Raw genomic sequence first — 26,231 nt, forward strand, 5'->3', positions numbered from 1 at the left:
CTCCGTGTGCAGGCGGAAGGAGCCCAGACAGGCCTGGGCCAGAGCAGATTTGAAGTTTCCAGTCTGCTTTCCAGGGCCCAGTATCAGCCCAGCTCCGGGGGCTGGCACTGGGTGCTGTGAGGTCAGGGCCCAAGAGGAGATTAAACTCCTCTAGACAGAGCTTAGTCGTGAGCTCTCCTCCTGGATTTCTTCTTTCTCCTGCAGAGAGCCCCAGAGGGCAATCCTAGGATGTCCCAGCTCATTGGAGCAGCAACAGCTTGGGAGACTGGGGAAGAGTGGTGTGGCTTCTATGGAACGGGGAGGAGAAGGTGCCCGATCCCCAGTGGATGCTGAGGGAACTCTGGGGAGTGTTTCCTGCCGGGAATGGAAGAAAGTCCCTCCTTTCCCCCCGCCTCCTTTCCCTCTCAGGAGGAAATCCTGCCTTCCACTCTCTCCTCCAGTCCCGCCAGGCTGGGACCAGGGAGGGCCACTGGGGACGGGGCTACTGTCAGCTTGCAGGAGGAAAAAAGGGTGAAAATGGGCGCTCAGAGGAAGATTCCTGTGGGAATGTGGGGTTGGAAGAGACCTTACAGATCCCCCAGTTCCAAGCCTTGCTGCGAGGGGCTCAAAGCACTGCTCTGCTCTGTGTCCTTAGGGTGATTTCCAAAAAAACCTGCTGCACTGTGCTCCAAGAGCTCACTGAACCCCTTGCCTGCTCTCACCCTGATCTGAGAGGGCTGGGAAAGCCCCAGAACACTTTGGCAGGCAGGGCAGGTGAGGTGGGGCAGGACCTGCCCCTCAGGTCCTATCCCTGGTGCAGGAAGCAGTGGGGGCACCCCAGGGCTGGGGAGTGCCCGTGGGGTCATGTGGGGGTGACTGCCCAGGAGTTGAAGTCCATGAGTGGAAATAACATCAAATAAAATCAGAAATGCTTTGCCAGCTGGGTTGGGCTCTGCTTATCGGGGCAGGATTGAGACATTCTGATAGAGGCCCTGAGGGTGGAGGAGGTTTCATGCATGAGAAACTGGGCGAAACTGGGCACAGAGCTGGGGCTGTGCCCTTCAACACTCCTGTTCCTGCTCTGGAGAGTGCAGCAGATGGGGTTGGGCTCTGCTAACAGGGAACAGGGTGAGGGGAAACGGCCTCAAGCTGTGCCAGGAGAGGTTCAGGTTGGATTTTGGGAAGGTTCCTCTATGGAAACAGCAGTCCAGGCCCTGAGCAGGGGTGGAGACCCCATCGCTGGGAGGATTTAGCAGCTGTGTGGACGTGGCATCTGGGGACGTGGGTCAGTGGTGGCCTTGGCAGTTGGACTTGGTGGTCTCAGGGCTTTTCCAACCCAGATGATTCCATAGCTCTGTGAAATGCTGCTACATCCACTCCCTGACCTCCACTCTGCACCCCAGTGAGCCCAGCCTGCAAACCCCGTTAACCACCCCCCAGGTTTATTTTATCTCATCTTCCTCTGTTGAAAGCTTTGAGTCTTGCACGGCCTCCTGAGCAAACAGGTGAACCTGAGCTGATTTCACAGCAGGTATTTTCCTTATGGGCAGGGCACTAGCCAAGCAAACACATCAGCTTTGCCTCTGCATGACAAATTCCATGGCCTGGGACTGTTTGTTTGGATTAAAAAAACACCAAAATGAGTGAGATGGCATTTGCAAGGTTGGAGCTTTTTGGGGTGAGAAAAGCAGGAGGAGAGGCAGGTTTGGGTCTCCTTGGAGCTGCTGGGGGGAAGGTTGGGTGTCTGTTCTGAACTGCACTGTTCTGGGCCTAAATCAGATGCTTCTGTTCTGCAGAGGGTCCCTGGGAAGAGGACCTGGCTTGTTAAACCCTCACCCCAACAGCTCTGGTGCCTGCAGGCTGAGCCCCTCACCTTCCCGGAGGAGTTTTTGGTTGGTTTTCCTGTAACTTGTCCCTTACTCTCCATGTGTGGCAGGGAACAAGCTGCTGCTGGTCACCCCTTGGGTTTTGCGCCTCAGGACCCCTCTGTCCTGAGGAGAGCAGATGTCTGCAGCAGGCTGGGAGTAAGGCAGGGCCTCGTCGCCACCCTCCAGGAGCCTGAAGGAGCGTGGGTCTGCAGGGCTGAGAAAGGATGCACAGCCTGCAGGGTGAGAGGAAGGACAGGAGCATTGGCTCTGCTTTGTCCTGTTTGGACATGGCTTGGGAGAGACCTTACAGACCACCCAATCCCACCCCTGCCATGGCAGGGACACCTTCCACTGTCCCAGGGTGCTCCAAACCCTAGTGTCCAGCCTGGCCTTGGGCACTGCCAGGAATCCAGGGGCGGCCACAGCTGCTCTGGGCACCCTGTGCCAGGGCCTGCCCACCCTCACAGGGATATTCCTTCCCAATCTCCCATCCATGCCTGCCCTCCAGCAGTGGGAAGCTGTGTCCCTGTGTCCTGTCCCTCCATCCCTGTCCCCAGTCCCTCTCCAGCTCTCCTGGAGCCCCTTTGGGCAGTAGAAGGGGCTCTTAGGTCTCCCTGGAGCCTTCTCTTCTCCAGGTGAGCACCCCCATTTTTCCCAGCCTGGCTCCATGGCCTCCTCTGGACTCGCTCCAGAAGCTCCACATCCCTCTGGTGCTGAAGCCAGAGCTGGTGGAAGCTCTGCAGGTGGGGTCTCATCTGGGCTGGAGATGCCCAGAGCAGCCTCCCCCACTCACTGCTGTGCCCCTGGATTCCTCAAGGGGCTGACTCTGGGTGATCTCTCCTGGCAGAGCTCACCTTCTCTGCAAATTTCATCCCATCACTGAGTTATCTCTTTGCTCAGTGATCTAATCCTCTTTGCCAGATCAGCTTTCAAGCCTCTTCCCAGGGCTCCTTTCCAGCAGGCTCACACTATTCCCTGCCCGGTCACACTGCTCCCTGCTCAGGAACTACCTCTGGGCTTTGTTTTCCTCCTGCTCCAGCAGCAGGGCTTCTCCCAGCCCTGCCCTGGGGTTGCTGTCCCCAAATGTCACCATGGGGGGATTTCAGGACAACTTTTATGAACTCATGGACATCCAGCTGGTGTCTGGGAGGAATGTTTACTGCCAGTGATGTCCTGTGTCATGGCACACAGTGTGGTTTCAGCCGCAGTACTCCAAGGGGTACAAACCACTGGGAGAGATGGGGACAGTGGGGATGACCGAGGCTGTACCCTGAAGGAGAGACACCTGTGGGGAGAGCACCAAAAAAGAGGCATGAAGCATAAAAGAACTGGGATGGAGGGCTGTGGTGGGAAGCTGGGGAGTGAGGAAGCGATCAAGGAGGGACCAAACCCCACAATCAAACCAGATTTAACTGGCAGCAGTTGAAACCTCATGCTGTGCCAGTCCAATTCTGCCCAAACCTAGCAAAAAGTGGGACGTTCTCATCCAGCAGCTGCTTTACCTGGATAGAGATGTTTCAGGGGATTTTGGTGAGCACTGGGCACTTGTCCTGTGACCAAATCTGGAATATCTGTGTCAGTTTCATGGGTTTTGTGCCACAGCTCCCTTCCCCTTCCCGTTCCACGTTCCATTCTGCTTTCCCTTCGCCTTCTTTTCTCCCTCACAACCCCCAGCCCCACTGACCCATCACGAGGCACAAATCCTAGGATCATGATCACTGTTTTATTACTTCTAGTCTCACGTGCTTCCCTTCCCATCTGGAGAGGACTTTCATCCTGTTCCCAAGCTTTTACCAGCAGACAGAAGGACTTTGTTGCTGCTAAAGGAGTGTGAGCTTGTGCCATGGATGCCTTGGGGCAATGGGGGAGAGCAGCACCCAAACACTGGGAATACTGGGAGGCTGGGGTCCTGCTGCTCCCAGAAATGACTCTGGAAGCACTGGACAGCCTGCTGCTCTCAGACAGCTCTGGGGCTGCAGATGGAGGTGGGCTTTGGCTGGGGTCAGTGATCCCGATGGGATCAAGCAGCCACAGGAGCTGCTGGTACTGTGGGAGCTGCTGGTGCCACCTGTTTTGGGATTATCTTGACTTCTCTCCTGGCCACGACAGCTCTTGGGGACTCCCTTCATGGCCAGGGACCAGCACTGGACATGATGGTGGAAGGGGATGCATTTTTTTTTGGTGGGGGTGAGGTCCAGCACAATCTCTCTGGGAATGGGAATGGCATCGCCCTGGATGAAATCCCTCAGCTTGGCATAGAAACGGGTCTGCTACAGGTGTGTGACAGCTGAGAGCGAGGTGGGGATGATGTGCTGGAGAGCAGGGGTCCCTGGTGGTGGGATGGCAGGCTTTAGTGTCCCTTCTTGGAGTTGGTGGCCTGCAAGCGCATCTTCAGCCATGCCACGTCTGCGTAGAGGTTGCGCTTGAGGATGGTGCTGGTGCAGATGATGGCTCCTTGCAGGGCTCCCATGAAACCCCCCAGGCACAAATCCTGCCCTGAAAGGAGAGAGCAGCAGATGAGGTCCCCCTGTGAGCAGCCCTCACTCCCCACTCCATCCCAGCCAACCATCAGTGGTGGTTTGCGCATCACCTTCCAGCTGCCCCCACAGCATCTCTGGGGTCTGAACCCACAGCCCCCTCTCTGTCTGACCTTCCCCTGTCTCCAGCAGGAACTCCTCATCCTGCCCCACCGTGCACTGGGCAAGGAGACAACCTCCCAGAGCTGGAGGAGAACAGCCCTTTCCTCCTCCCCTGGGACCACGGAACTCTGCTTTTCCAGGCATTATCCCATTGCCCCACAGCAGCTCTTCCCTTTATTCCATTTCAGGATTGAAGGTTTTCTCCGCCCACATCCCGCTCCCCCAGAGCTGTCGTTGTCTGAGGATGCTGCTGGCCCTGTCACCTGTCAGGTAGAGGTTGGGCACAGCTGTGTCTGCCCGCACGGTGGCAATGGCCTCGGCCTGCAGGCGGGGGATGCCGTGGTCGGCGCCATAGATCTCCCCGTGGGGACTGGCGATGTAGTGCTGGTTGGTGAGGGGCGTCCCACCCGAGAGGTACTCGATCTGCGGGGGGACAGGGACAGGGTGGTCTGCAGGGGCAGCAGCACGGGGGGGCCACTGCAGGAACCTGGCTGTGGGGGTACGGTCCGGGACAGGTTTCCTGGCAGACCCTGGCATGGTGGTTCTGGCCAGGTTTTGTCCCAGGATGGTTCTGGAGGATCATCCTGGGATGGTCACGCAGGTCTGTCCAGGTTGGATGGGGATTGGAGCAACCTGGTCTGGTGAAGGTGTCCCTGCTCATGATGGGGTGGAGCTGGATGAGCTTTATGGTCTCTTCCAACCCAAACCATTCCATGACACCATGGTCATGGGTAGGTCTACCAGAGACCCAGACCCAGGGACCCAGAGAGGAGCTGGAGGACCCCTGAACCCCGAGTTTCCTCACCCGGCCCTCGATGCGAGGGTAGAGCTTGGAGACAGTCTGCATGATGGCATCCACAAAAGTCTTCTTCAGGTCCTCATAGTCATCCCCCCGCTTGTGGACCTGCTTGTCCTTCCACTCCTCGAACCACTCGTACCTGGCGAAGGTGACGATGGCCAGCGTGGATTTACCTGCAGGAGGACAAGGCTGGGGTGCTTGTCCCTGTGCCTACCCTCATCCCACCCTGTTGCTGCCCCAAACCCTTCCCATCCAAACTCGGAGGATGTCCCCAGATCTTTGGGGTTCCGTGTCCTTCATCCAGGTATCCCAAAGACTGCATTCCATGAGCCCCGTGCTCAGCAGCTTTGACCATGGGTAGCTGAGTAGAAACTCCTTGTTTGGGATGACCAAACCCCAACAAGAGTTTTGAAGCCCCTCACAAGCATTTGTGGTGCCAGCCTCACCTGGGTGCCTCATTTCCCAGGTGGGGTCCTTGGCTGATGGCGAGGTGACAAAGAGCAAAGGGATGTTGTTGGCAGCTTCTTCTCTGGACGAGGCCAGGTAGTGCGTCATCCTGCACGAGAGGGAAGGGCTGAGCTGGGGTTCAGGGCACCCCTCCCCCTGAAATCTCCTTATGGCCAAACCCCCATTTTCTGAGTCACTGCCCAGGAATTCATCTCCTTATGCTCAGCGAAGCACATCCAAGGTGAAGCCAAACCTACATTCCATCCAGGTCATTTCCTGGGAACATGAAGTAGTTGGTGGGCTCCAGCCCCAGCTCTTCCTTCGAGCCGCTGAGGCCAACGAAGACAGTGAAACCGCCCTCACCGTGGGTCACCATGTGGAGCTGGGACTGGATCTCTGCAGCGTGGAGGGAAAAAGGGGAATTAGTCTGTTCTGGGGAAAATCAGGCTTTCCTAGGATCCTCGGCTACAAAGAAGTAGTTTCTCCAATCCTGGTCCTTTCCCACCCACACAAACCATCCCCCTTCCACCCAACTGTGACTCTTCCACCTGACTGTGCCCCTTCCCAAGCACCTCTGTCCCCTTCCCCCCATCCTTGCCCCTTTCAGAAGGTTTTCTGGCAATCCAACTTTAAGCGGACTTTCCACCAACTCCCATGAATTTCGGGGCCCTGCACCGTGCATTTTAGGAAATCCTCACACCAAACCAGGACTTCACAAACTGCAGCCAATTTGGGCCAATTAATTTAACCTGAATAAAACCCCCCCATGAAGAAACCCCCCGGGGTTGGGTTTTGAGGGCTGTGGCACAGGAGCGAAAGGGGGTTTGCCAGTGTTAATTGGCAAATCGGCTTTCCACGGAGGCTCAGGACAGGATTAATGCCGGAACCCTGCCGGAGCCCGGCGCTGACGCCGCACCCGGCACAGCCCGCGCCTCCGCCGGCAGCAGCTTCTCGTAGGTGTTGAAGATCCCGGCGTCCGAAATGATCACGGGAGCAAAGATATCCACCGAATCTTGGCCTTTTTTGACGCTCACACCTGGGAGGGGAAATCCAGAGGGGGAAGAATGAGGTGCTGGTGAAAGGAACCCCGCTCTGGGAGCAGCCCCTTGCCCTGTCACAGGTGCTCACCGCAGGCTCTGCCCTGGGCGTCCAGCAGGATCCTCTGCACCGGCGCCTTCCCAAACACGTTGCCTCCAGCCTTGCGGATCACGGGGATGGTGTGGAAGGCGATTTCCCCCGCCCCACCCTTGGGGTACCAGGCGCCGTGGAGGAAGTGGTTCACAAGGATGCTGTGCATGGAGAAGCTGGCCTTGGAAGGGAGCACACCTGGGAAAAGGGGCAGCCGAGGTGGGTTTGGGCAAATCGTGAGTTTGGTGCTTATCCTAAATGTTTTAGGATAAGGAACACCCTGGATGTGACACTGAGAGGAAGGTGAGGAACCTGGGGGAGTAGGGAGGACATCAGGTGTGGGTGTCCCCATGGCAAAGCCCGTGGTCACCAACCTGACTAAGGCAAGGGGGGCTGTGAGCAAAGCCCAGGTGAGGGGGGGGAGGGAAGGGGGAGCTCTGGAACATTCCCTTGTACAGGAATGATGTCACCCCATGGGGAAGATGAAGAACGCGGAGGGAAAGAGATGGAGATGAGCAATGGGGACATGTCACCTGCCAGTGACTTGGGGACAAGGATGCTGGCAAAGCATCCTTGCAATGAGCATCCCTGCAAACCTTCCAAAAGCATGCAAAAAAGGGGGTTCTTACCTTTTTTCTGTTTCTAAAGGGTTTAACGTCATCCCAGGGCCTCCTGGTCACCTACCATAGGTGGGGAAGATGTAGCTGAGGACAGCCCGGAGCTCAGGGTTGGGGGTGAGACCATCCACCACCTCCTTGAGGCTGCGTGAGGCCAGGTGGCAGAAGGAGCAGAGGCGTGGAAGCAGCCTGGAGCGGATCAGGAGCCCAGCCAGGAACCTCGGGAGCATCTTCAGGATCCCCAGCAGCACAACCCCGCGGCCAGCGCTCTGCGGGGAGAGCCGGGGGCTCAGACATGCCCCAGAGATGCTCCAAAGCATTTTTTTCCCCTTAAATTCACTGCTAGGCAGCCTGGGGAGCTGTGGGCAAGAGGAGTACTGGCTCCCTTAAAAACCTTCTCTCAAAAACCTCCTTTGAGAAAAGCTTCCGCAAAAAAAGCTTCCCCACCGAAACTCCTCCAGAAAGGTCCTCCCAAAAAACCTCCCCAAAAAACTCCCCCCCCAAGAAAATGGTTCTTCAGAAAAACTTCTTTCAAGAACTCTGCCCCAACTCCTTAAAGAACTACTTATTTAAAGAAATCTCCCCCCAAACATCTGTGATGCTGCATTTTTGAGGCAGAAAGGGGTGATTTTGCACATGTTTCCCAACGCTTTTGGGGTGATGCCGGTATTCCCTGGGGGTGCCCAGCATCCAGGCGCCAGGGGGGCTCCCCTCGTTGTGCGACCCCCCTCAGATCCAAACTCCCCTGGTGTTATCCCACCTTAACCAACCGCTGGAACTCATCGATGGCTGCTGCCTCACCAGGGAACTGCTCCTTCAGCCTCTGGAAATATTCCCTCTTCCCAGAATGGATGTGGAAGGTCTTGCCAGCACCCTGGGGGTCCCCCAAAACCACAGCATCGTAGGTGGCCGGGAGCGGGGCCCACTCCAGCTGCCCATCCGTCAACTGGTCCACCAGGAACCGCATCAGGGAGCCCTCTTGCATCTGCCCCACATAGTGGATCCCTAAAATAGACATTTTTTTTCCCTTTATTTTCCTCTTTTCTCCCTTATTTTCACTTTTTTCCCTTATTTGCATTTACCCACCCCAGGACGCGCCAAACCCACCTCTTATTTATCCATCCCCATCCTATCAGCTCCACGTGGAAGGGAAAATCTGGGATACACCCGCCTCCCAGCTGGGGTGAATGGCACTGACCACAGTGTTTTTAGCTGGTAATTTTGGAGTTTTGTTACACTTTGCTTTCCATCTCTGCTGTAAATAATCAATCCAGGAGATTTCAGGACGTGCAGAGCCCGACTTTGTCCTGACACAAGAAGTGTGCCAGCAAGATGTGTCCCGAGGTGACATCCCCCATGCAGGGAATTACACAGGGGCTGGATATGGGGAATTTGGGGGGTTTGGTATCCTACACCCGCAGAGTTTTGGGGTGAAGAGCAGGAAAATGGTTTGTGTAGCACGAGGTGTGCGCAGGGGAGCCCTCGGTCGCGACTCCCACCCTGAGGGTATCCCGCGCCCCTCTCTCAGATCCGGGGGGAATTTGGGGCCCTGAATCGTACCGGTGTCAAACTCAAAGCCCTTCTCGGTGAAGGTGTGGCAGCAGCCCCCCAGCTTCCCGTGCTGCTCCAGCACCAGCACGCGCCAGCCAGCCTTGGCCAGCAGTGCCGCGGCTGCCAGGCCACCGATGCCGCTGCCTACCACGATGGCATCGAGCTCCGGGGGCACCTTCTCCGCCGAGAACACTGCGGGGAAAGGGGAGTGTCACTGGGGGGGCACCCCACTGAACGGGGAACCCCCTGAAACCGCGGTGAGCAGGTGGCACCGCGGGGGTGACACTGGGGGGGACAATGCCACCCTGGGGGGGCTCCGTGACAGCCCGGGGTGGTGCCACCCTGGGGGGATGCCAGCCCGGGGCGGTGCTGTCCCGGGGGATGATCCACCCTGCGGTGATACTGTCCTGGGCCGATGGCACCCTGGGCTGGCGATGCCATCCCGGCTCTAAGCCCGCCGGGGGGGTTTGTGGCCCCGCGGGTCCCGTACCTGTCTTAACGACGGTCCTGCGCACAGCCTTGTCGGTGACCAGCGGGGCGGGCGGGCGGCGGCTGTCCGTGGCGAAGGGGTTGCGGCTGCCCGAGACCCGCGGGAGCATGAGGGAGAGGAGGACGAGGAGGAGGAGGAGAAAGGGGGCGAGGAAGAACAGCGCCTGCAGCCACATGGTGCTGCGGGAGCCCCGCTCTACCCCGAGGAGCCGGGAGCAGCGGCAGGAACGAGAAGAGCGGGCACGGGGCGGGGGGACCGCGGGGAGGAGCGGGGGAGGGCACTGGGAGCTGGGACTGGGAAGTGGCATTGGGCACTGGGAGCTGGTCCTGGGCACCGGAAGTTGGGACTGAGAGCTGGGACTGGAAAGTGGCATTGGGCACTGAGAGCTGGGACTGGGCACCGGGAGCTGGCACTGGGCAGTATCACCGCACTGGGCAGCTGGCACTGGGCACGGGGAGCTGGTCTAGGGCACTGGGAGCTGGCACTGGGAGCTGGCGACACCGGGAGGTGGCACTGGGATAATGGGAGCTGGGACTGGCATACTGGGAGCTGGGAACTGGCACTGGGCACTGGCAGCTGGCACTGCTCGCCAGGACTGGTCGCCCCGCTGCAGACCCCGGAAGCCCAGAGTCCCGCTCCGGGCACCGCACCGCCCCCGTTCCAGCTCCGCCGCTTGGGCCCCGCCCCGCCCCACCGGGCCCCGCCCCGCCCCACCGGGCCCCGCCCCGTCCCACCTCCTCCACGTGAGCCTCCGTTTCCGCGTCGCGTGGTGCACGCCGGGAATTGTAGTCCCGCGCGACCTCCCCAGCGGGCGGAGGCGCAGACTACAGCTCCCGGCGTGCGTCGCGGCCGCGCATGGGCAGTACAGCGGTCTCGGGCCGGGGGGAGCTGAGGGGTCAGAGGAGTCTTAGGGGCTGAACGGGGCATGAACGAGCTCCTGAGGAGCTGGGGGCAGCGAGGGCAGCAGGAGGCTCCTGAGGGGCTGGGGTGGTTGTGGGGGTTTCAGTCGCTGGGACACCCCCATTCCCACCGGCGGACCCCCCTTCTCTCCCGCAGGCCATGAGCGGCGCCGGGGGCTCGGAGCGGCCGGAGGAGCGGCCGGAGGAGCGGCAGCGCCTTGTCCTCCCGGCAAGTTTCTCTCCGGGCGTGTCCGGCCGCAGCCCCCCCAGCCGAGACCCGCGGGGCCCCCCACCTCAGGGGTCTCAGCCCCCCACTTCCCCTCCTAGCTCTGTTTCTACCATTAGAACCACATAAAATCGTCCGGAGGGTACAGACCCTCCCTGAAGGGGCCTGAGCCGCCTTCCCGGGGGCACAGGGGCTGTTCCCTGAGGGAAAGGCTTGGACTTCCGGGTCGGCTGGTGTTTGGGGTCTGTCGCGGGGGTGACGCTGTGTTCCCTCTGTCCCCCTCAGATTGCAGCTCTGGGGCACGGAGGTGTCCTGCAGGAGCTGGTGCTCGGAGAGGGGCAGCCCCTGGACCCTGGTAAGCTTATCCTGCTTCCCTTGGATCAATCGTGGCGTTTCCTGCTGCATAAAGCACCTACGAGCCCCCAGGGATCAAGCAGAGGGGGGATGTCTCAGACAAATCCGTCTGGTCCCAGATCATTCCCCAAACTCACCCAAGATAAACCTTGTGGCGCTCTGGGTGGCTCCGGATGGGATTTCCCTTGGAAAAAAGGAAACACAGCCCCAGGGTGTACTGAGCGGGGCTGGGGGAAGGGAGGAAACGCCCCACTGCATGTCTGCCCCCCAGATCTGACTGCTGTGCCCCTTCCCTTGGGCAGGGATCAGCGAGGAGCAGCGCCAGGCCCGGGAGGAATGGGAGGCTCTGGAGGAGATCCAGTCAGGTACTGGGACTAACAGGGAGCTGGAAGGGGGGAAGGAGGTGGGGGGCACGAGGGGTGCGGGCGAAGCTGGGGGCGTTATTTGCGGTGCAGGGGCGGCACGGGGTGGGCGCTTCCATCTTCCCCTTGTTCCCCACGGCTTCATTCTCCTGGAAGCGGGGATCATTCCGGGGGAGCACTCAGAGCTCAGTGAGAGTCTGACCCGCTCCCTGCCTCCCCGCAGGGTTGGGGGGCACCCCAGGCACGGCTCCCCCTCCGATTTCCTTCACCGAGGCGCTGCAGCACTTCCAGAGCGCGGAGCTCTCCGCCAGCCGGGTACGGCCGGGCTCCGGCCCCGCTCCTTGCCCCCTGCCCCGCCTGTGGCCTCTCTGCCTGAGGGGCTCGGGCTCTTTCTCCCTCTTTCAGCAGGGGAAGCTCCGGGCGCCGGGGCGCCGCGGGACCCTGGCTGCCCTGCTCCGCTGCCTCCGCGGGCCCCCCCGGCTCTGCCCGCAGCTCCGGGGAGAGCAGGAGCTGGCGCTGGCCATGGCACAGTGTGAGTGGGTCCCCTTTGTGCCCTGCTGGATCTCATCCTTGCTCCCTACGGGCACAGCTGCCGACGGGAGCTCTGGCTCCACGGCCCCTCAGTCGGGGGGCAAATGGGGTGGGAATCACCCGTTCCCTTGGCATGAGGGGGTGGCACACACATGGAAACCTTGGGCCTGTGGGTTTGGGGGCCGAGTGGCCTTTTCTGGGCACCGAGGGGGTTTTCAAGGTGCAAAGCTGTGCTTTTTAGGTGCTGGGAGGGCATTTTTGGAGGGTGTGGGTTTGGTTTTGGGCACTGAGGGACATTTTCTGGGCACTGTGGGTTTTTTAGGGTGGTGAGGGGTGAGTTTGGGGTCTTTTGAGTACCAAGAGGCATCTTTTGTGTGCTGAGGGGTGTTTTTGAGAAACGGGGGGGGGAGGGGATTTTTAGGGTGCCATGAGGCATGGGTTTGGCTGCTGAGGGTTTTACGGTGCCAAGGGGCATTTTTAGGTAACAAGGAGGGTTTTTTGGAGGACGTGAGGTGTTTTTTTTTAGGTGCCAAGGAATGTTTTTGGGGGCCTCAGTTCTTGGGGCACTGAGGGATGTTTTTCAGATGCCAGGAGTGTTTTGAGGCAGCTGGGTGCTGGCTCTCTCCCTGCAGGTGCCCTGGATGACTCGGAGCGGGTGCACATGCGGATCCTGCAGACCATCTACCGGCAGCTGATGCGCTCCAGGCTGGGCTGCCCGCGCTACGGGGCACACTGGGAGGAGCTGGGCTTCCAGGGTAGGACAGGGAGCAGCCCTCTGCCTGAGGAGATCCCCAAAATCCATTCAAACCTCCCCTGGAACCACCCTGTTCTATCCCAGCTCCCTCAGCCACTCTCTGTGCTCCAGACCCAGCTCCACTGGCCTCCCTTGGACATGCTCCAGCACCTCAATGTCCTTCTTGGACCCTAGAATTGATCCCAGGCATTGATCCCCCCAATCCTCCCACTCCTCTCCATATCCCTACAAAATTCCCAGGGGCACTCTCAATCCTTTTGTCCATAGAAGAATTAAAACAAACTGGCCCCAGTACAACATCTGGACTGGTTGGCTGGGTCGTCCCAGTACCATGTTCCTAAAAAAGCTGGTAATTCCTGGAAAGGTGTGGGCATGGGAGTGGTGGGGTGGAGCAGGGGCAATGCCCAGATGAGCGAGATGATGGCCCCATGAGGGAAACGGCCTGAAAGCTTTCCCTCAGGAAAGGGGATCCCCAGGATTGTTGGGCTCTGGAAGTGCAGGGACAGGGACTGCAGGGAATAAACAGCCCATGGAAGTGGTAAGGTGGCAGGAAGTGACTCCATGCTGTCCTTCCCAGGTGTGGATCCTGGGACTGACCTGCGTGGGACGGGAATGCTGGGGCTGATGCAGATCCTGTTCTTTGTCCTGGATTCCCGGACGCTGCCGCTGGCACGGGAGATTTTCCAGCTCTCCCAGCATGAAACCCAGGCATGACCTTCCCCCTCCTCCCTGCCAGGGGGTCTCCCTTGGAATTCCCAATGCTCTAGGAGAGGAAAGAACAAAAAGCTCCTCTTCTGAGTTTTTTTTGGGATGCTGAACCACCTCGTGCTCATGAGGGGAAGAAGGTGGTGCCCAAGAGCCCCGATCTGGGCTGGAACAGAGCTCCAAGTGCTGCATTCATGCTGGGAATGGGATTTTAGAGATCTGGTACTGGCTTGGAGTGGGATAAACAGGCTGGAGAGTTGGGCAACAGGAAAATGGGAATGAGTAGGGACATTTTAGTCCGGGTTTAAGCCTGGGTACAAGAGAGGCTCAACCCTCAGCATCCATCCAAGCCTGGATCTGTAGGGCTGTTATCCCAGTGCATGGATTTGTGGATGCACAGATGCAGTGTCTAAGGGCCAGAGGGGAGGAGGGTTTTCCAGCTGAGCTTCCTTAATGCTGGAATTCTGGTTGTTTCCCAGAATTTTCCCTTCTGCATCATGTCCGTGAACATCACCCGGATCGTCATCCAGGCGCTGCAGGAGGAGCGGCTCTCCCGGTGAGCTGGGTTAGTTTTGGGGTCTCAAGCTGCATCCCGGGTTGTTCCCCTTCCCAGAAGGGGGCTGAGCCTTCTCCTGTTGTAATAAGAATCAGATGGGACTCAGTTTCTTCATGCAGAAAAGCCAATTCTTTATTCACATAACTCATTTTATACAGTTTTCACAGACCTCGTGTGTAACTGCAAGTGGCTGCTAGTTTTCTTGCTAATCAATTCACTGGTTAAAAAGTGGCTGCGTGTGTAAGAATCTCTCCATCTACAAGTGTTCACGTATTTCCTTAGTGGATTCTCACAGGACAGATCTATTGTTTATAGAAGTGCAGATTTCTATTCCTCTCCAAGAGTAGGCATCCATGTTAACGGACTTCCCATTACAATCCCAAGAATTGCTCCTCACGGGAACTTGCAACCTATTGCTAGCTTAGCTAGACTAGCAGGGCCTAAACCACATATTTAAAGACTTTTATGATCCCTTGAACTGTCTGTAATCTCTTTACTCTGCCCTCTGCAGGGAGTGCAACCGGCGGCAGCAGGTGATCGGGGTGCTGAACGACCTGCACGCCGCCGCCTTCCTGCGCCTCTCCCGCCTCTGGGAGCAGCAGCACGGCACCGTGGCCGACGCCGGCTTCTTCCTCAAGGGTTTGTCTTCCTGGCTGCTCCTTCCCCAGCCCAATGACACGGGCTGCAATGCCCAGGGAGTCCAAACATGCCTGAGGTTTTTCCAGTTTTTCCCTATCCCAGGGGTGGTTTTCCTCCCGTTTCCCACCCCAGGGGGATGCTGGACATGTGGGGACATTCCCTGCTCCACAGGGAGCAGGCTTAACCCCTCTCCATGAATTATTTACTCCAGAGAGGAATGCTGTCAGTGGGACTAGTGTATCCCTGAAGTACCAGGATCCAGCTGGCACTGCTGGGCCCCAGCTTCGCCCCATCTTCCCTACATTCCAATTTCAGGGTGCTCAGGCTGGCACTGTGCTCCCTCCTCCCAAGGAAAGCACGAGCACGCCCTTTCCCAAGGGAAAATGTCGGGACACGGAATGTATTGGACCCTTGACACCTTCCAGGCCTACTCCTCTCAACCTTTTCTTCCTCTGACCTTTCCAGAGCTGGAATTATCCACCAAAAAGAAGCCAAGGCAGCTGCTGAAATCCCTGGAAGCCTACCTGAGCCGTAGCCTTCGGCCTCCCTCCTCTCCCTCCTCCCAGATCCACTTCACCATCATCTGTGACCCTGGGGTGGAACTGGAGGGAGATTCCTGACTGGTCTGACATGAAGTGGGATGCTGCACTGGGAATTCTGCTGGTGGATCAGCCCTTGGAGGGAGACACACCAGTGTTCCCCCTGGTTTGGGGGTGCAGGAAGGAGCTGGAATTTTGCCTGCTCCAGGTGGAACTTTCTGGAAGCAAAGGAGGAGGAGGTGGTGGAAAAGGGGATTCCATGAGCCACCCAGCCTGGTGCTGGGATAGTCACTCTCCCCACCCCAAATCCAGGGTCCCACCTGGGTCCTTACCCTCCCCAGGTGGAGCTGGAAGGTGGTGCTGGGTTCCTGGATCCCATCCCGGCCCCAGCAGCGCCTGGAATGGGAATCCACCCACTCTGGGGGGCTGTGTCAGACCCCCCAGGGTCACTGTGGGCTGTCAGCACCCACAAAAGTTCTTAAAGAGGGGAGATGAGGGATCTGGTGGGAAAGAGAGTTTTGGATTTGCCACTGGACTCTGTATCTGGGGGAAGGAAAGGCGAACTGGGGTGCCCAGAGTCCTCTTTGGGGTGAAAAAGGTGCTGTGGAGGAGAGAGGCAAGGGTTGAGAGCTCCCAGGAGGAGGGGAAGGGTTATTCCCTCTGGGAGCAGCTCGGGGCCAGTGCTTGGGAATGTCCCCAGGCCCCTAAAAATGGGGAAAGGTAGCCCCCAAAGCACAAATCTGGAGAGAAATGAGGGGTTTGGAGAAGTGGGAGCTGGGGGGAGAATGGAATGTTGTGGCCCCAGCCCCCCTGAGAGAGCGATGATTCCTGAGAGCTGCGAATGCTGGATGGAAAAAAAAAAAATAAAATAAATGGAGAAAAAGGAGCCTGGATTTGGGGTTTGCTTTCCTGATCTTGAGTTATTGTGGAAATTGAAAGGGGAATCCTTTTCAGATGTTTTGGGGGAACAAAGATGTGGTGGGGGGTCAGTCTTGCACCTGTGGGAACACATTTGGGAGTGGTATCTGAGATAAGGGAGGGGGGATAGAAAAGGAAACAGGGAAAAAGGATGGTATAAAAGGAGAATAAAAGCAAAGAGACAAGAAAAAAGGAGGGGGAAAAAGAAATGGAAAGGACAAGGAAAAGAGGAGGAAGAAAAAGATGAGGAAAAAACCAAGAAGAGGCTCCACCACCCTTTTCCTAGTTTGTTTGTTTGCCTTTTTCCTTGTCTTTTCCTTTCCCCTCTCCTTTCTCCTTTTTTTCCCCCCCTTTTCCAGGGGTGATCCCGGAGGTGCGATGCCCCTGCCCCTCCGCAGGTGAACCGGGGCCTTTCGGCGTTTCCCGGCCGCTGCAGCCCCGTGGGTCCGGAGGCGTGGGACGGACAGAGCTGGGGACGGCGACCGGGCTGGTGGCCCTGGGGTGGTGGCGTCCGGGGCTGGGGGGCTGCTGGCCCTGGGGGACAGGGACAGGGCCGGGAGCCCACGGCGGGGCTGGCGCTGGTGTCCCCAGCGGTGTTGGGGACCCGGGGTGACGAGGACCCGCCGGTGGCTGTCCCGGGCCGGTTCCGCCGGGGCCGGGCCCGGTTCCGGCCGCCTGCCCGGGGGCGGAGCGGGGCCGGGCCGGAGCGCGGGGCCTGCGGTGAGCGGGGCCGGGCTCGAGGGCCGTGACCCCCCGAGGGCCGCAGGGCGGTGGGGCCGAGCCCCCCGGGCCGAGCGGGACGTGGGGCCGGGCCGGGGTGAGCCCGAGGGTCCTGGGGGCCGTGGGGGCTGTGCGGGGGTGCTGCCCCAGAGCTGGGCCTGGCGGGCCGTGTGGGTGTGCAGGGGCAACTCCTCCAGTCCTGTAGAGAATGTGGGGTCTGGGGGGTCAGTGTGGGGTGTGTAACCCCCCAAATTCCCTGTAAGGGGTGTGGAGTGTGAGGGGTCAGTGTGGGGTGTGTAACACCCCAAACCCTGTAGGGGATGTGGGGTGTGGGGGGGTCAGTGTGGGGTGTGTAACCCCCCAAATTCCGTAGGGGGTGTGGGGGGGTCAATGTGGGGTGTGTAACCCTTCAAATCCTGTAAGGTATGTGGGGTGTGTAACTCCCCCAAACCCTGTAAAGGATGTGGGGTGTGAGGGGTCAGTGTGGGCTGTGTAAGCCCCTCAACCACCCCCAATTCCATAGGAATTTGTTTGTGTCTGCAGGATTTTTCCCAGGACCCTCAAGTGCCAGCGCCTCTTCTCTCCAGTTTGGGGGTGTCTCCCCAGCCATGCCATCCCCCAGGGTATGTGACACCACAGGGACACTCTGTGCCACCAGCCTGCCCCTCGTGAATCCCCTCCAAATCATACTGGGGTCTCTTCATTTTCCCCCTTCTTTGCCTCTCCCCCAGCTACATTTTAAACCAAATTTGCTTTTTTTTCTCCCCTTCTTTTTTTTAAGAAATAAAATTTTTTAGCCCCACTCCTCAGAAAGGGAAGGGGGATCCCAGTTTGGGGCCCAGTTTGGAATCCCAGTGTTCCAGGGTCCCCACTGACTCTGGAGGTGGGGATGGAAAGGGCTAATGAAGGGTCTGGGGTCTCCTCAGATCCCACTGAGTCACCTCAGCCCCATATTTCCCAGGTGATCCCACTGGAAGTGGGTTAATCCCACTGGATCTGTGTCTCTGAGGGAGGGAAAACTGAGTGCCAGGGTGCTGATCCCCCAGAACCAGGTTAATTCCCCTGCATCCAGGTTGATCCAGGTCCACACAGTCACCACGATGTGCCACCAGCTTGTCTCAGCTAAAATTCCTTTATTCCTTGTTGTTACTGAAACCCCCACACCACAAGCGCGTTTTGGAGTGTATCCACCCACATTTGGCATTCCCAGATGCCCCTTTCCGTTTTTCTTTCCCCTCCCCAGATTCAAACGTGGATCAGCCACTCGGGCCCGAAGCTGGAAGCTTTCATCCCCTTCCTGGGCAAATACCACCGGCCGGTTTCGGGACGCTGCTGCCAGACCTGCACCCCCAGGAGCTGGGTAGGAGAGTCTGGGGTCCTAGGACGCCAGGGGTCCACGCTGGCAGGGCTTGATCCCGTTTTTCCTGCCAGGATGGGTTCTATCCCGAGGACCTCGCCGCGCTCGGGTTCCGTGACGCCAGCCGCATGACGGAGGCGGACACACGGTGAGGAAGGATGAGTTCTGTACACAAAAGACCTGCCAAACCACTTCCCTCCCCCGACATTTCACCAAAATGTCTGTGGGAACCCCTCTCCATCCTCCCCACTTCCTCGTTACTGCAATCCGAGCTCATTAATCCATTTTGGGAGGCTGGAAGTGGCGTCTCTGAGGGTCCAATCGTGGGATTGGGGATTTGGGGTCATGCCTTTATCTGGAATCTTGGTGGGAAGAACGGGGAGGTGGAGGGTTGTTGTTCTCTCTGGCTCACAGGGAAAAGGGAAAACAGCCACTTCCCCCTAGAAGGAAAAATACCAGGAAAGGCAAAATTATGGTTATCCCCCCCTTTCCTCTGGGCAGGAGCTGCCACAGAGCCATTTCCAGATATTTTCATTTTTGGGGTGCCAGATCACTTTAGTTCCACTCCCCTTTAGGGAGCAATAGGGGATAGATTGGGAAATTTCTGTGATTTGGGAATCCCAGGTTTGAATGCGAGTTTTCCTTCCTGCTGGGCAGCCTGAAGCATCAATTCACTGGTGCTTCAACATTTCCAGCTGTGAAATGGGGAGAAAAGTCCTGAATCTGGCAGAGAGGCAGGCTGGGGAGGCTGTGATCCTGGTGGAAAAGCCTCCCCAGCCAGGAGGTCACTGTGTGTCCCCTCCAGGTTCCGGGGCTGGCTGGTCCGCAGGGTCTGTGGATTCCTCGCAGCCTGGGAATGGAAAATTCCAGCAGAGAGCCCCGGGGAGCTCCTGGTGCGGATCTGCAGCAGCACGAGGTGGGTGGGAGCAGCTGGGGCCATCCCAGGATCACCCTCCCACAGGAGGGGCTGGCTCCCAGTTCTGGGAGGTCCTTTTGGTCGGTGGGATCCTGGAAGCCAGCAAGGCTCTCTTCATCCCAACACGTGGATGCTGGGTGCTCCCCCCTGCCCTGCTCTCCCCAGGGTGCAGGATGCTGCCTCCGGCCAGGAGCCGGGCTCTGGAGGGGATGAGGGATCCCAGCGGCGCTGGAAGGAGGAGATCTGCCAGATCCTGGGGGAAATCCAGGCCCCGCTCTCCCCTCTGCTGCTGAGGTCGTGGATCTTCCAGGGAAATATTCTGGGGGATGGATACAGATCCTTTTTGGGATTTTGAGGGGACGCACGTGGATCCATTGGGTGGTTTCCTGGGATCCTTTTGGGGAATGTGCTAGCATATTTCGGGAGATATTTTGGGATCCTTTGGCTGGCTCACTTCGGGGTCCTCTGTAGCTCCTGGGGCCATTTCCCCAATTCCTTCTGAGGAGCTGGAGTGGGAAAATCCAAACCCTGCAGGAGGGAGGGAAGCAGAGAAAATTTTCCATTTCCTTTTCCCTTTCCCATCCCATCACTGACAACTGGGAATCCGGGGCTTCATTGCTTGTCTGATCCAGTGGGAATAAAGAGTACTTTTGAGCCGTTAAAGGGAAGGTATTCCCCTGGGAATAAGAAATTCCCCATGCAATAACAGCATTTGGGGATCCCAGAGTGGGACAGGAAGATGGAGGGAATGCAGGATTCCCGATGGCAGCTCTGGTTGCCAGTGGAAAAGGAGGATGTCTCATCACACGTGACCCTTCACGTGTGATAAAAGTGGGAATTTTGAGCAGGGATGAGTAGGGGAAACTGAAGCCGGGAGGGTTTGGGGAAGGCTCATTCCCAGTTTTCCCGCAGGCTGTGCCACTGGCTGCTCCCCAAGCTCCTGACCCGTCTGTTCCTGGGCGTGCAGCTGCACCGGGGGCAGCTGGAGATGGTGCTGCGAGCTGCCAGGACGGTAGGGAGCCCGGCCGGGCGCTCCCTGCCCCTAGAACGTCAGGAATTCAGCCCAGGATCCCTTGCTTGCAGCCCGAGGTGCCGCTGGTGTTCCTGTGCAGCCACCAGTCCCAGGTGGATGGGCCACTGCTGTCCTTCATCCTCCTGTCCCAGGGCATCGGGCTGCCCAGGGTGACTGTGGGCGCCAAGACGAGCCCTCGCCTGCGGTAAGGCAGCACCGTGGGATGCTCCTGGAGGATCCAGGGGATGCAGGGGTTGCCCACGGTGTCCTTCCCTTGCCAGATCCCTGCTCCAACGCCTGGGAGGGATTTTTCTGCCTTCAGGAATGGCGCCAACATGGAGTGACCCGGATGAGGGGCTCCCGGGGGCTGTGCTGGATGCGGTAGGTGCAACTTGGGCTGAAAAATCCCTCCAGAACGTTCGGGGCAGTGCTGGCAGCTCCCAGTACTCCCAGTCTCTCCCCAGTACGTGCAGGAGGTGCTGCGGAGTCGCCAGCCCCTCGTCCTGTTCCTGGAGGAGCCCTTGGCTTCCCTGCGGCTGGCGGACCCCGCTCGGCGCTGGCTGCTCCGCCTGCTTCGGGCACTGCGGGACGGAGCTGTGCCCGACGTCCTGTTGGTCCCAGTGGGAATCGCCTATGATGTGGCTCCTGGCAGAGTGGAGCAGGATGGAGCGGTGAGAGGGGGTTGGGGGGGTCAGCAGTGGTCCCCCAAATCGCTGGCACTGTCCCTGGGGATCAGTGTTCCCCAAAACCTCTAGGAAGCACTGTTCCCCTCAATCTCTGGGAAGACCCCTGGGGAGAGGTGTCGCCGCAGATCTCTGGGAGCATCCCTGGGGAGTGACATCCCCCAAATCTGCCATTAATCCCTCAATGCCACCTCCTGGCAGCGCACTCAGCCCCTCGGGATTGGCTCGTGTCTCCAGGCAGCTTTCCAGGCCCTGCGTTGCCGGCACCGTGGCTGTGCCCAGGTGGATTTCTCTCAGCCCTTCTCCCTACGGGTACGGCAGCTGCGGATCCCCCGGATCCATCCCGGCACTGGGAGATTATTCCTGGGATGTTGGTGGGGTTTGAGCTGCCTGGGGGGATCTAGAATCCATGCTGGGGAAATCCGTGCTCCTCCCAGCCCTGGGGATCCAGGGATGGAGTGAGCTGATGCTGAAGGCTGTGAGCACCCACCGGCTCCTTCATCCTCATTCCCAGGAATTTGTGGAAAACAACCTTGTCGGGCCAGTCCTCACAGCGAATCACCCAGAGCAGCTGCTGCTTCCCACCATTCTGGGCAGGAGGTGAGGAGCTGAGCCCCAGGCAGTGTTCCCCTTGGATCTCTGCTCCCCTTCTCATCCTGACTTCTCACCTCTCTCATCCTGACTTCCCAGCCCGCTGGATGTGGGGAACGTGGGGACTTCGAGTCCCAATTTGGGGACTGAAGAGGAGATTCTGGTGACGGCGCTGGGGCTACACGCACTGAGCGGTGAGGGGGTCAGGGGGTCCCTGCATCCCTTGGGATGGTATTCCCTGCTCGGGAATGGGGTGGGGGTTAATGCCCCCCGGAAAATGAGTGCCTCTCCCCCACTGCAGATTCCAGTGCCTGCTCCGCCATCATGGCTGTGGGAATCACCGCGGCGCTGCTGCTCCACAGGCACCAGGAGGTGGGAGAAGGGTTCCATCCCTCCCTTCCCTCAGAGCAGCATTCCCAGAGGGAATCCCCCTCCTTTCCTCAGAGCAGCATTCCCAGCAGGAATCACTCCTTCTCCCCTCAGAGCAGCATTCCCAGTGGGAATCACCCCTTCTTTCCTCAGAGCAGCATTCCCAGTGGGAATCACCCCTCCTCAGAGCAGCATTCCCAGTGGGAATCCCCCTCAGAATCCCCCTCTGCTCCCCCAGGTCGTGCTGCTGCCCCAGCTGATGTGGGATTTCTCGGAGCTGCTGGAGCAACTCCTGCTGCGGGGCTGGGCCGTGGGCTTCTCGGGGCAGCTGCGGGCGCTGGTGGGACACAGCCTGCGGCTGCTGCAGCCCCCGCTGTGGTCCCCCAGGGCTCTGGGGCCCCCCGAGGCCTCTGCCCGGGCACGGCTGGGGCAGTTGGCGGCAGGGATCCGGCACCACCTGGCCGGGGAGGCCGTGGGCGGTGAGTGGGGACGCTGGGAGTGAGGACAGGGCGGCACCAGGGAGCAGGGATGCTGTGGGAATCAGTGACACCAGGGCTTAGAGGCAGTGGGGGAGCAGGTGACACTGGGAAGGGGTGATGGCTGCAGTTTGGAGAACACCAGGGGTGTTGTTGGTATCATGGGAGTCGATGACATCGGAATTTGGGACACCAGGGGTCGGTGATGCCAGGGAGATTGGTGATACTGGGGGACTCAGTGGCACTGGGGAAACTGGGGATGCAGGGCGTTACTGACACTGGGGAATGGGGATGGGGGGACTGGGGATGCCAGAGGTCAGGGACACTGGGGGACTGAGGGGTGCTGGGCTATCTGGTGACTCAAGGACTGGTGACACTCCTGTCCCATCAGCCTCTGCCATCCGTGCCCTGCTGCTGGAGGCGCTGCCAATCCTGGGGCCGCCCTCCAGCCTCACCAGGATTGTGCTGAGCCGGGATGAGCTGCTCCACAAGATCCTGGAGCTACTGCAGCTGCTGCCCCCGACCCTGCTGGGGCTCCAGGTGGGGACATGGGGGTGGCCTGTCATCTCCAGCCCTGCTGGGGCTCCAGCTGGGGACACAGGGCTGGCCTGTCACCCCTTTCCTGTGTCCCCAGCCCTGCCAGCCTCCTGACTGCCACAGCCTGGACATCCTGGACAAGCTCATCCTTGGAGGGCTGCTGGAGGAGGAGGAGGTGGGTGATACCCCAAGTTCTCTCCTGGGCCACAGGGACAGGGTGGCTCTGAGGTGAGGTGACAACCCGTTGTCCCCCTAGGCAGAGAGTGAGCGCAGGGGCTGCGACGTGGCCCCCCGGCACTTCTGGCAGGGACGTTCCTTGGGGTTCTTCACTGATGACAGCGACAGTGACAGCGAGCAGGGGGTGCCCAAGCAGTGCTACAAGGTACTGGGGGGTTCCCCCACTGCCACCCGGGCTGGGGGGAGGGTGGTTTCCCTCCACATCTGGCCGTGTACCCCCCACAGCTGCGCGAGCCCCAGGGCTTCCCTGGCTTCCTCCTCTTCCTCTGCCGCCTCTTGAGCCCCGTCCTGCAGACCTACAGCCGGGCTGTGGAGTTCCTGCAGCGACCCCCCTGGCCCCAGCCTGGTAGGACCCCCCAGAGTGGGGAACCCCCTGGGACTCCCTGAGGTCACTGAGGCAGGGCTGCAGCCCCCAGGAGGTGGGATCTGACACCCCTCCCCACTGCAGAGGAAGACTACGTGGAGGCACTGCTGGAATTCCTGGCCAAGGATGAGGACGGTGAGTCAAGGGGGGAGGAGGTCTTGCTTTTAGTGACCCCCCTGAGCCAGGCTGAGGGTTCTTGAGAAGTGGCATTTGGGGGTTCCCTGGGGATCTCTCTCCCCACAGGGTATCCCGACAGGAGCCTGGCCCTGAGCTCCATGCAGAGTTTCAAGGACATGGGGGTAAGCGCAGCTCCCCAGCCCCCCAACATTTTGCTGCCCCCTCTTTCCCCTCCTGACCTCCCTGTGCCCCCTCAGGTGCTGGAGGAGCTGCAGACCCCCACAGGACCCGCCCTGCAGCTCTCCCAGCCGTTCCAGTCTGCATCCAACCGGGAGAAGCTGGCAGCCTTTATCCACCAGTTCACCCAGCTGTAGCCCCCAGACCCATAAATGGGGCACAGTGACCCAGTGGCTCATGGATTTATTGACCCCGAGGGGGCGGTGGGGCCTGGGGCGCCTCCCCTCCGTCAGACCACCCGGTTGCAGATGGTGCCCAGTTCCTCAATCTCACACTGCACCTCGTCACCGCGCTGCAAGGCAGGGACATGGTGGCACCCGTCCCCGTGGGGTTCACCGTGCCCCCCCTGAGCCCCCATTTCCCCTCACCTTAAGGAAAACGGGTGGTTTCCGAAAGACCCCTACTCCCGCAGGGGTCCCTGTCAGCAGGACATCCCCAGGGGCCAGTGTCACAAACCTGGGGGCACAGGAGGTGTCAGCCATGGCCCCCTGGGCTTTGGGGGTCCCCAGGCCCCCCCTTCCTACCGGGACACCCAGGCAACGAGGGCAGGCACCCCAAAGATGAGGTGGCGGGTGTTGCTGTCCTGCACGCGCTGCCCATTAACGCTGCAGCGGATCCACAGGTTGTGCACATCTGCAGGAGGTGACATGGGGACAGTGCCACCGTGGGGAAAAACACGGGGGAACGTGGGGCTGTGATGGCACTAGTGGCAGCTGAGAAAGAGTCACCATCCCATCAGTGGGACACTGTCCCGCTCTTGTCCCATCCCTGTCCCACCTGCCACTGCCTCCCTGGTGACGATAGCCGGCCCCAGGGGACAGAAGGTGTCGAAGGTTTTCCCCAGCAGCCACTGCCGCCCGTTGCGTCGCATCTGCCAGTCCCGGGCGCTCACGTCGTTGGCCACCGTGAAGCCCAGCACGTGCTGCAGCGCCGCCGCCTCCTGGGGACAGCGGGGACTGGGGACAGCTCGCAGGGGGACACTGCCACCGACCCCCCGGGCCGGGGCAGGGCAGGGCGTACCTCGATGTGCCGTCCCCTCTTCCCGATGACGGCGGCCAGCTCCACCTCCCAGTCCAGCTCCTGCCGGGACAGAAGGGCTGGGAGCGCAGTCCCCCGGCGGCTGTTCCCGCGGGCGGGACCGGGCTACCCACGCTGGTGTCCTGCGGGTGCACGATGTCATCGAAGGGCCCGGTGATGGCGCTGGGGAACTTGCTGAAGATGAGGGGCTCCTTGGGGACCTTCACGGCCTGCTCCTGGCAGTGGTCGTGGTAGTTGAGCCCCACGCAGATCACCTTCTCGGGGTCCCCAACGGGTGCCAGCAGCTGCGTGGCTGCCCGAGGCACCCGGTGCTGCCCCGACTGCAGCGCTCTGTAGGGGCAGAGCCACCCTCGGCATCACCCACGCTCTGGGGCACCCCTTTCTCAGGGGCAACGCTCCTGGGGGGGGACATCCGGAAGGATCAGCTGTGTTTTAGGGACTCTCCTTTTGGGGGTGTCCACAGCTGAGGGGACCCACTCGTTGGGGTCAGCCACTCTTGGGGGTCATGCGTCATGGGGGATCACCCATGATTTGGAATTCCCACCTTTTTTGGGGGGGGCAGCTTTTGGTGGTAACCCACTTTGGGGTCATCCAAAGCAGCATGCGGATTTGGGTAGCCACTCCTGTTTTGGGGTTCCCTCTCCTTTTGGTGGCTCCCCCACCCCTGGGGGGCAGACGGCTTTTGCAGCACCCACCTTTGGGGGTCACCAAAGGTCACCCCCTTTGGGGATCGCCCACCTCTGGGATCACCCTTGGCCTCACCCACCTCTGGGCGAGCTCCAGCCCGCGGGGGCCGATCTCCAGGAATTCCCGCATGGATCGCGGCAGCTCCGGCTCCGCCGCGCTCAGATCCACCAGGTCCCCCCCGGGCGCCTCCTCCAGCCCGAGCCGGGGACCCCCGCCCGCGGCCCCCCGGAACCGCACCAGCCGCAGCGCCCCGCGCATCCCCTGCGGCACCGGAGCTCGGGATGAATCCCGGCACCGGGGGGATCCCGCCCCGGCCATCCCACACAACCCCGGTGCTCGATCCCCAGAATCCCGGCAGTCCCGGGGATGCGCTCCCTGTCCCCAGACGTTCCCCCAACCCCGATTCCGCTCAGCCCGGTCCCAGGGATCCCCCTGGTCCCGCACAAACCCAGGCCCGGGGGATCCCCCCCTCCCGTTTCTCGCCCACTCAGTCCGATCCCAAGGGACCCCCCCCCAGCCCCGAGATCCGCACAGCCCCGATCCCGGGAATGCCCCCGAGCCCAGGGGATACCCCCCCTATCCCGGCCATTCCTCCGTTCCCGGGGATCCCCCCCAGTCCCGGACCCCCCCGATCCCGGTCATTCCCCCCAGTCCCGGACCGCCTCGGTCCCGGTCATTCCCCCGTTCCCGGGGATCCCCCAGTCCCGGTCATTCCCCCGTTCCCAGGGATCCCCCCCAGTCCCGGATCCCCCCCAGTCCCGGTCATTCCCCTGTTCCCGGGGATCCCCCCCAGTCCCGGATCCCCCCCAGTCCAGGTCATTCCCCCGTTCCCGGTCCTTCCCTAGGCCCCCGGCCCCCTCCACCCCACCACACGGCTGCTCCCCCGCTC

At 60.1% G+C, this 26,231-nt stretch overlaps 4 protein-coding genes across 6 annotated transcripts; 2 read left to right on the plus strand and 2 right to left on the minus strand.

The window, feature by feature from the left end:
- Nucleotides 1–3,548: 3,548 nt before the first annotated feature.
- RETSAT (retinol saturase) lies at nucleotides 3,549–11,290 on the minus strand. 3 transcript variants are annotated; one of them, XM_053966371.1, is made up of 13 exons: nucleotides 11,135–11,290; nucleotides 10,253–10,406; nucleotides 9,519–9,604; nucleotides 9,038–9,220; nucleotides 8,238–8,482; nucleotides 7,545–7,746; nucleotides 6,861–7,058; nucleotides 6,649–6,768; nucleotides 5,990–6,128; nucleotides 5,732–5,841; nucleotides 5,292–5,458; nucleotides 4,750–4,909; nucleotides 3,549–4,343 (listed from the first exon to the last, which is right to left on the minus strand). In XM_053966371.1, exons 1-13 carry the CDS (start codon nucleotides 11,253–11,255, stop codon nucleotides 4,198–4,200), a joined length of 2,031 nt encoding a protein of 676 aa, XP_053822346.1. In that variant the 5' UTR covers nucleotides 11,256–11,290; the 3' UTR covers nucleotides 3,549–4,197. The 3 variants fall into 3 exon arrangements, with proteins under 3 accessions (XP_053822346.1, XP_053822345.1, XP_053822347.1); XM_053966370.1 differs by lacking the exons at nucleotides 10,253–10,406; nucleotides 11,135–11,290 and having other exon boundaries at nucleotides 9,519–10,168; XM_053966372.1 differs by lacking the exons at nucleotides 4,750–4,909; nucleotides 10,253–10,406; nucleotides 11,135–11,290 and having other exon boundaries at nucleotides 9,519–10,168.
- On the plus strand, nucleotides 10,431–16,170 carry ELMOD3 (ELMO domain containing 3). Its single transcript, XM_053966401.1, has 10 exons — nucleotides 10,431–10,646; nucleotides 10,929–10,998; nucleotides 11,300–11,362; nucleotides 11,583–11,674; nucleotides 11,765–11,891; nucleotides 12,523–12,645; nucleotides 13,222–13,352; nucleotides 13,829–13,905; nucleotides 14,417–14,544; nucleotides 15,010–16,170. Exons 1-10 carry the CDS (start codon nucleotides 10,578–10,580, stop codon nucleotides 15,162–15,164), a joined length of 1,035 nt encoding a protein of 344 aa, XP_053822376.1. The 5' UTR covers nucleotides 10,431–10,577; the 3' UTR covers nucleotides 15,165–16,170.
- On the plus strand, nucleotides 16,057–23,783 carry GPAT2 (glycerol-3-phosphate acyltransferase 2, mitochondrial). Its single transcript, XM_053966270.1, has 23 exons — nucleotides 16,057–16,061; nucleotides 16,375–16,721; nucleotides 17,265–17,344; nucleotides 17,965–18,081; nucleotides 18,153–18,226; nucleotides 18,884–18,994; nucleotides 19,160–19,288; nucleotides 19,907–20,006; nucleotides 20,078–20,211; nucleotides 20,288–20,387; nucleotides 20,471–20,677; nucleotides 20,891–21,001; nucleotides 21,204–21,289; nucleotides 21,380–21,474; nucleotides 21,582–21,652; nucleotides 21,888–22,128; nucleotides 22,517–22,665; nucleotides 22,760–22,837; nucleotides 22,919–23,044; nucleotides 23,125–23,245; nucleotides 23,348–23,398; nucleotides 23,507–23,562; nucleotides 23,638–23,783. Exons 1-23 carry the CDS (start codon nucleotides 16,057–16,059, stop codon nucleotides 23,752–23,754), a joined length of 2,706 nt encoding a protein of 901 aa, XP_053822245.1. The 3' UTR covers nucleotides 23,755–23,783.
- LOC128800903 (fumarylacetoacetate hydrolase domain-containing protein 2-like) lies at nucleotides 23,784–26,227 on the minus strand. The gene is made up of 8 exons (XM_053966408.1): nucleotides 26,211–26,227; nucleotides 25,422–25,603; nucleotides 24,769–24,985; nucleotides 24,638–24,697; nucleotides 24,395–24,557; nucleotides 24,142–24,250; nucleotides 23,986–24,073; nucleotides 23,784–23,909 (listed from the first exon to the last, which is right to left on the minus strand). The coding sequence occupies exons 2-8, from the start codon at nucleotides 25,598–25,600 to the stop codon at nucleotides 23,847–23,849; spliced, it is 879 nt and encodes a 292-aa protein (XP_053822383.1). The 5' UTR covers nucleotides 25,601–25,603; nucleotides 26,211–26,227; the 3' UTR covers nucleotides 23,784–23,846.
- Between the last annotated feature and the right edge of the window lie 4 nt (nucleotides 26,228–26,231).

Source organism: Vidua chalybeata, chromosome 28 (assembly GCF_026979565.1).
Source record: "Vidua chalybeata isolate OUT-0048 chromosome 28, bVidCha1 merged haplotype, whole genome shotgun sequence".
Lineage (NCBI taxonomy): Eukaryota > Metazoa > Chordata > Aves > Passeriformes > Viduidae > Vidua > Vidua chalybeata.

Excerpts from the sequence above, each read along its gene's own strand:
- GPAT2 (XM_053966270.1), top strand. Across the intron at positions 17,345-17,964 it reads CAGCCATGCCATCCCCCAGG|ATTCAAACGTGGATCAGCCA; the intron begins GTATGTGACACC and ends TCCCCTCCCCAG. Across the intron at positions 20,007-20,077 it reads TGCTGCGAGCTGCCAGGACG|CCCGAGGTGCCGCTGGTGTT; the intron begins GTAGGGAGCCCG and ends CCTTGCTTGCAG.
- LOC128800903 (XM_053966408.1), bottom strand. The coding sequence starts at position 25,600 with ATGCGCGGGGCGCTGCGGCTGGTGCGGTTCCGGGGGGCCGCGGGCGGG. Across the intron at positions 24,251-24,394 it reads CACCAGGGAGGCAGTGGCAG|ATGTGCACAACCTGTGGATC; the intron begins GTGGGACAGGGA and ends CACCTCCTGCAG. Across the intron at positions 23,910-23,985 it reads AACCACCCGTTTTCCTTAAG|CGCGGTGACGAGGTGCAGTG; the intron begins GTGAGGGGAAAT and ends CCTGCCTTGCAG.
- RETSAT (XM_053966370.1), bottom strand. The coding sequence starts at position 9,891 with ATGCCACTTTCCAGTCCCAGCTCTCAGTCCCAACTTCCGGTGCCCAGG. Across the intron at positions 9,221-9,518 it reads CAGGACCGTCGTTAAGACAG|TGTTCTCGGCGGAGAAGGTG; the intron begins GTACGGGACCCG and ends CTTTCCCCGCAG. Across the intron at positions 7,059-7,544 it reads CTACATCTTCCCCACCTATG|GTGTGCTCCCTTCCAAGGCC; the intron begins GTAGGTGACCAG and ends CCCTTTTCCCAG.
- ELMOD3 (XM_053966401.1), top strand. The coding sequence starts at position 10,578 with ATGAGCGGCGCCGGGGGCTCGGAGCGGCCGGAGGAGCGGCCGGAGGAG. Across the intron at positions 12,646-13,221 it reads GGAGGAGCTGGGCTTCCAGG|GTGTGGATCCTGGGACTGAC; the intron begins GTAGGACAGGGA and ends TGTCCTTCCCAG. Across the intron at positions 14,545-15,009 it reads CGCCGGCTTCTTCCTCAAGG|AGCTGGAATTATCCACCAAA; the intron begins GTTTGTCTTCCT and ends TGACCTTTCCAG.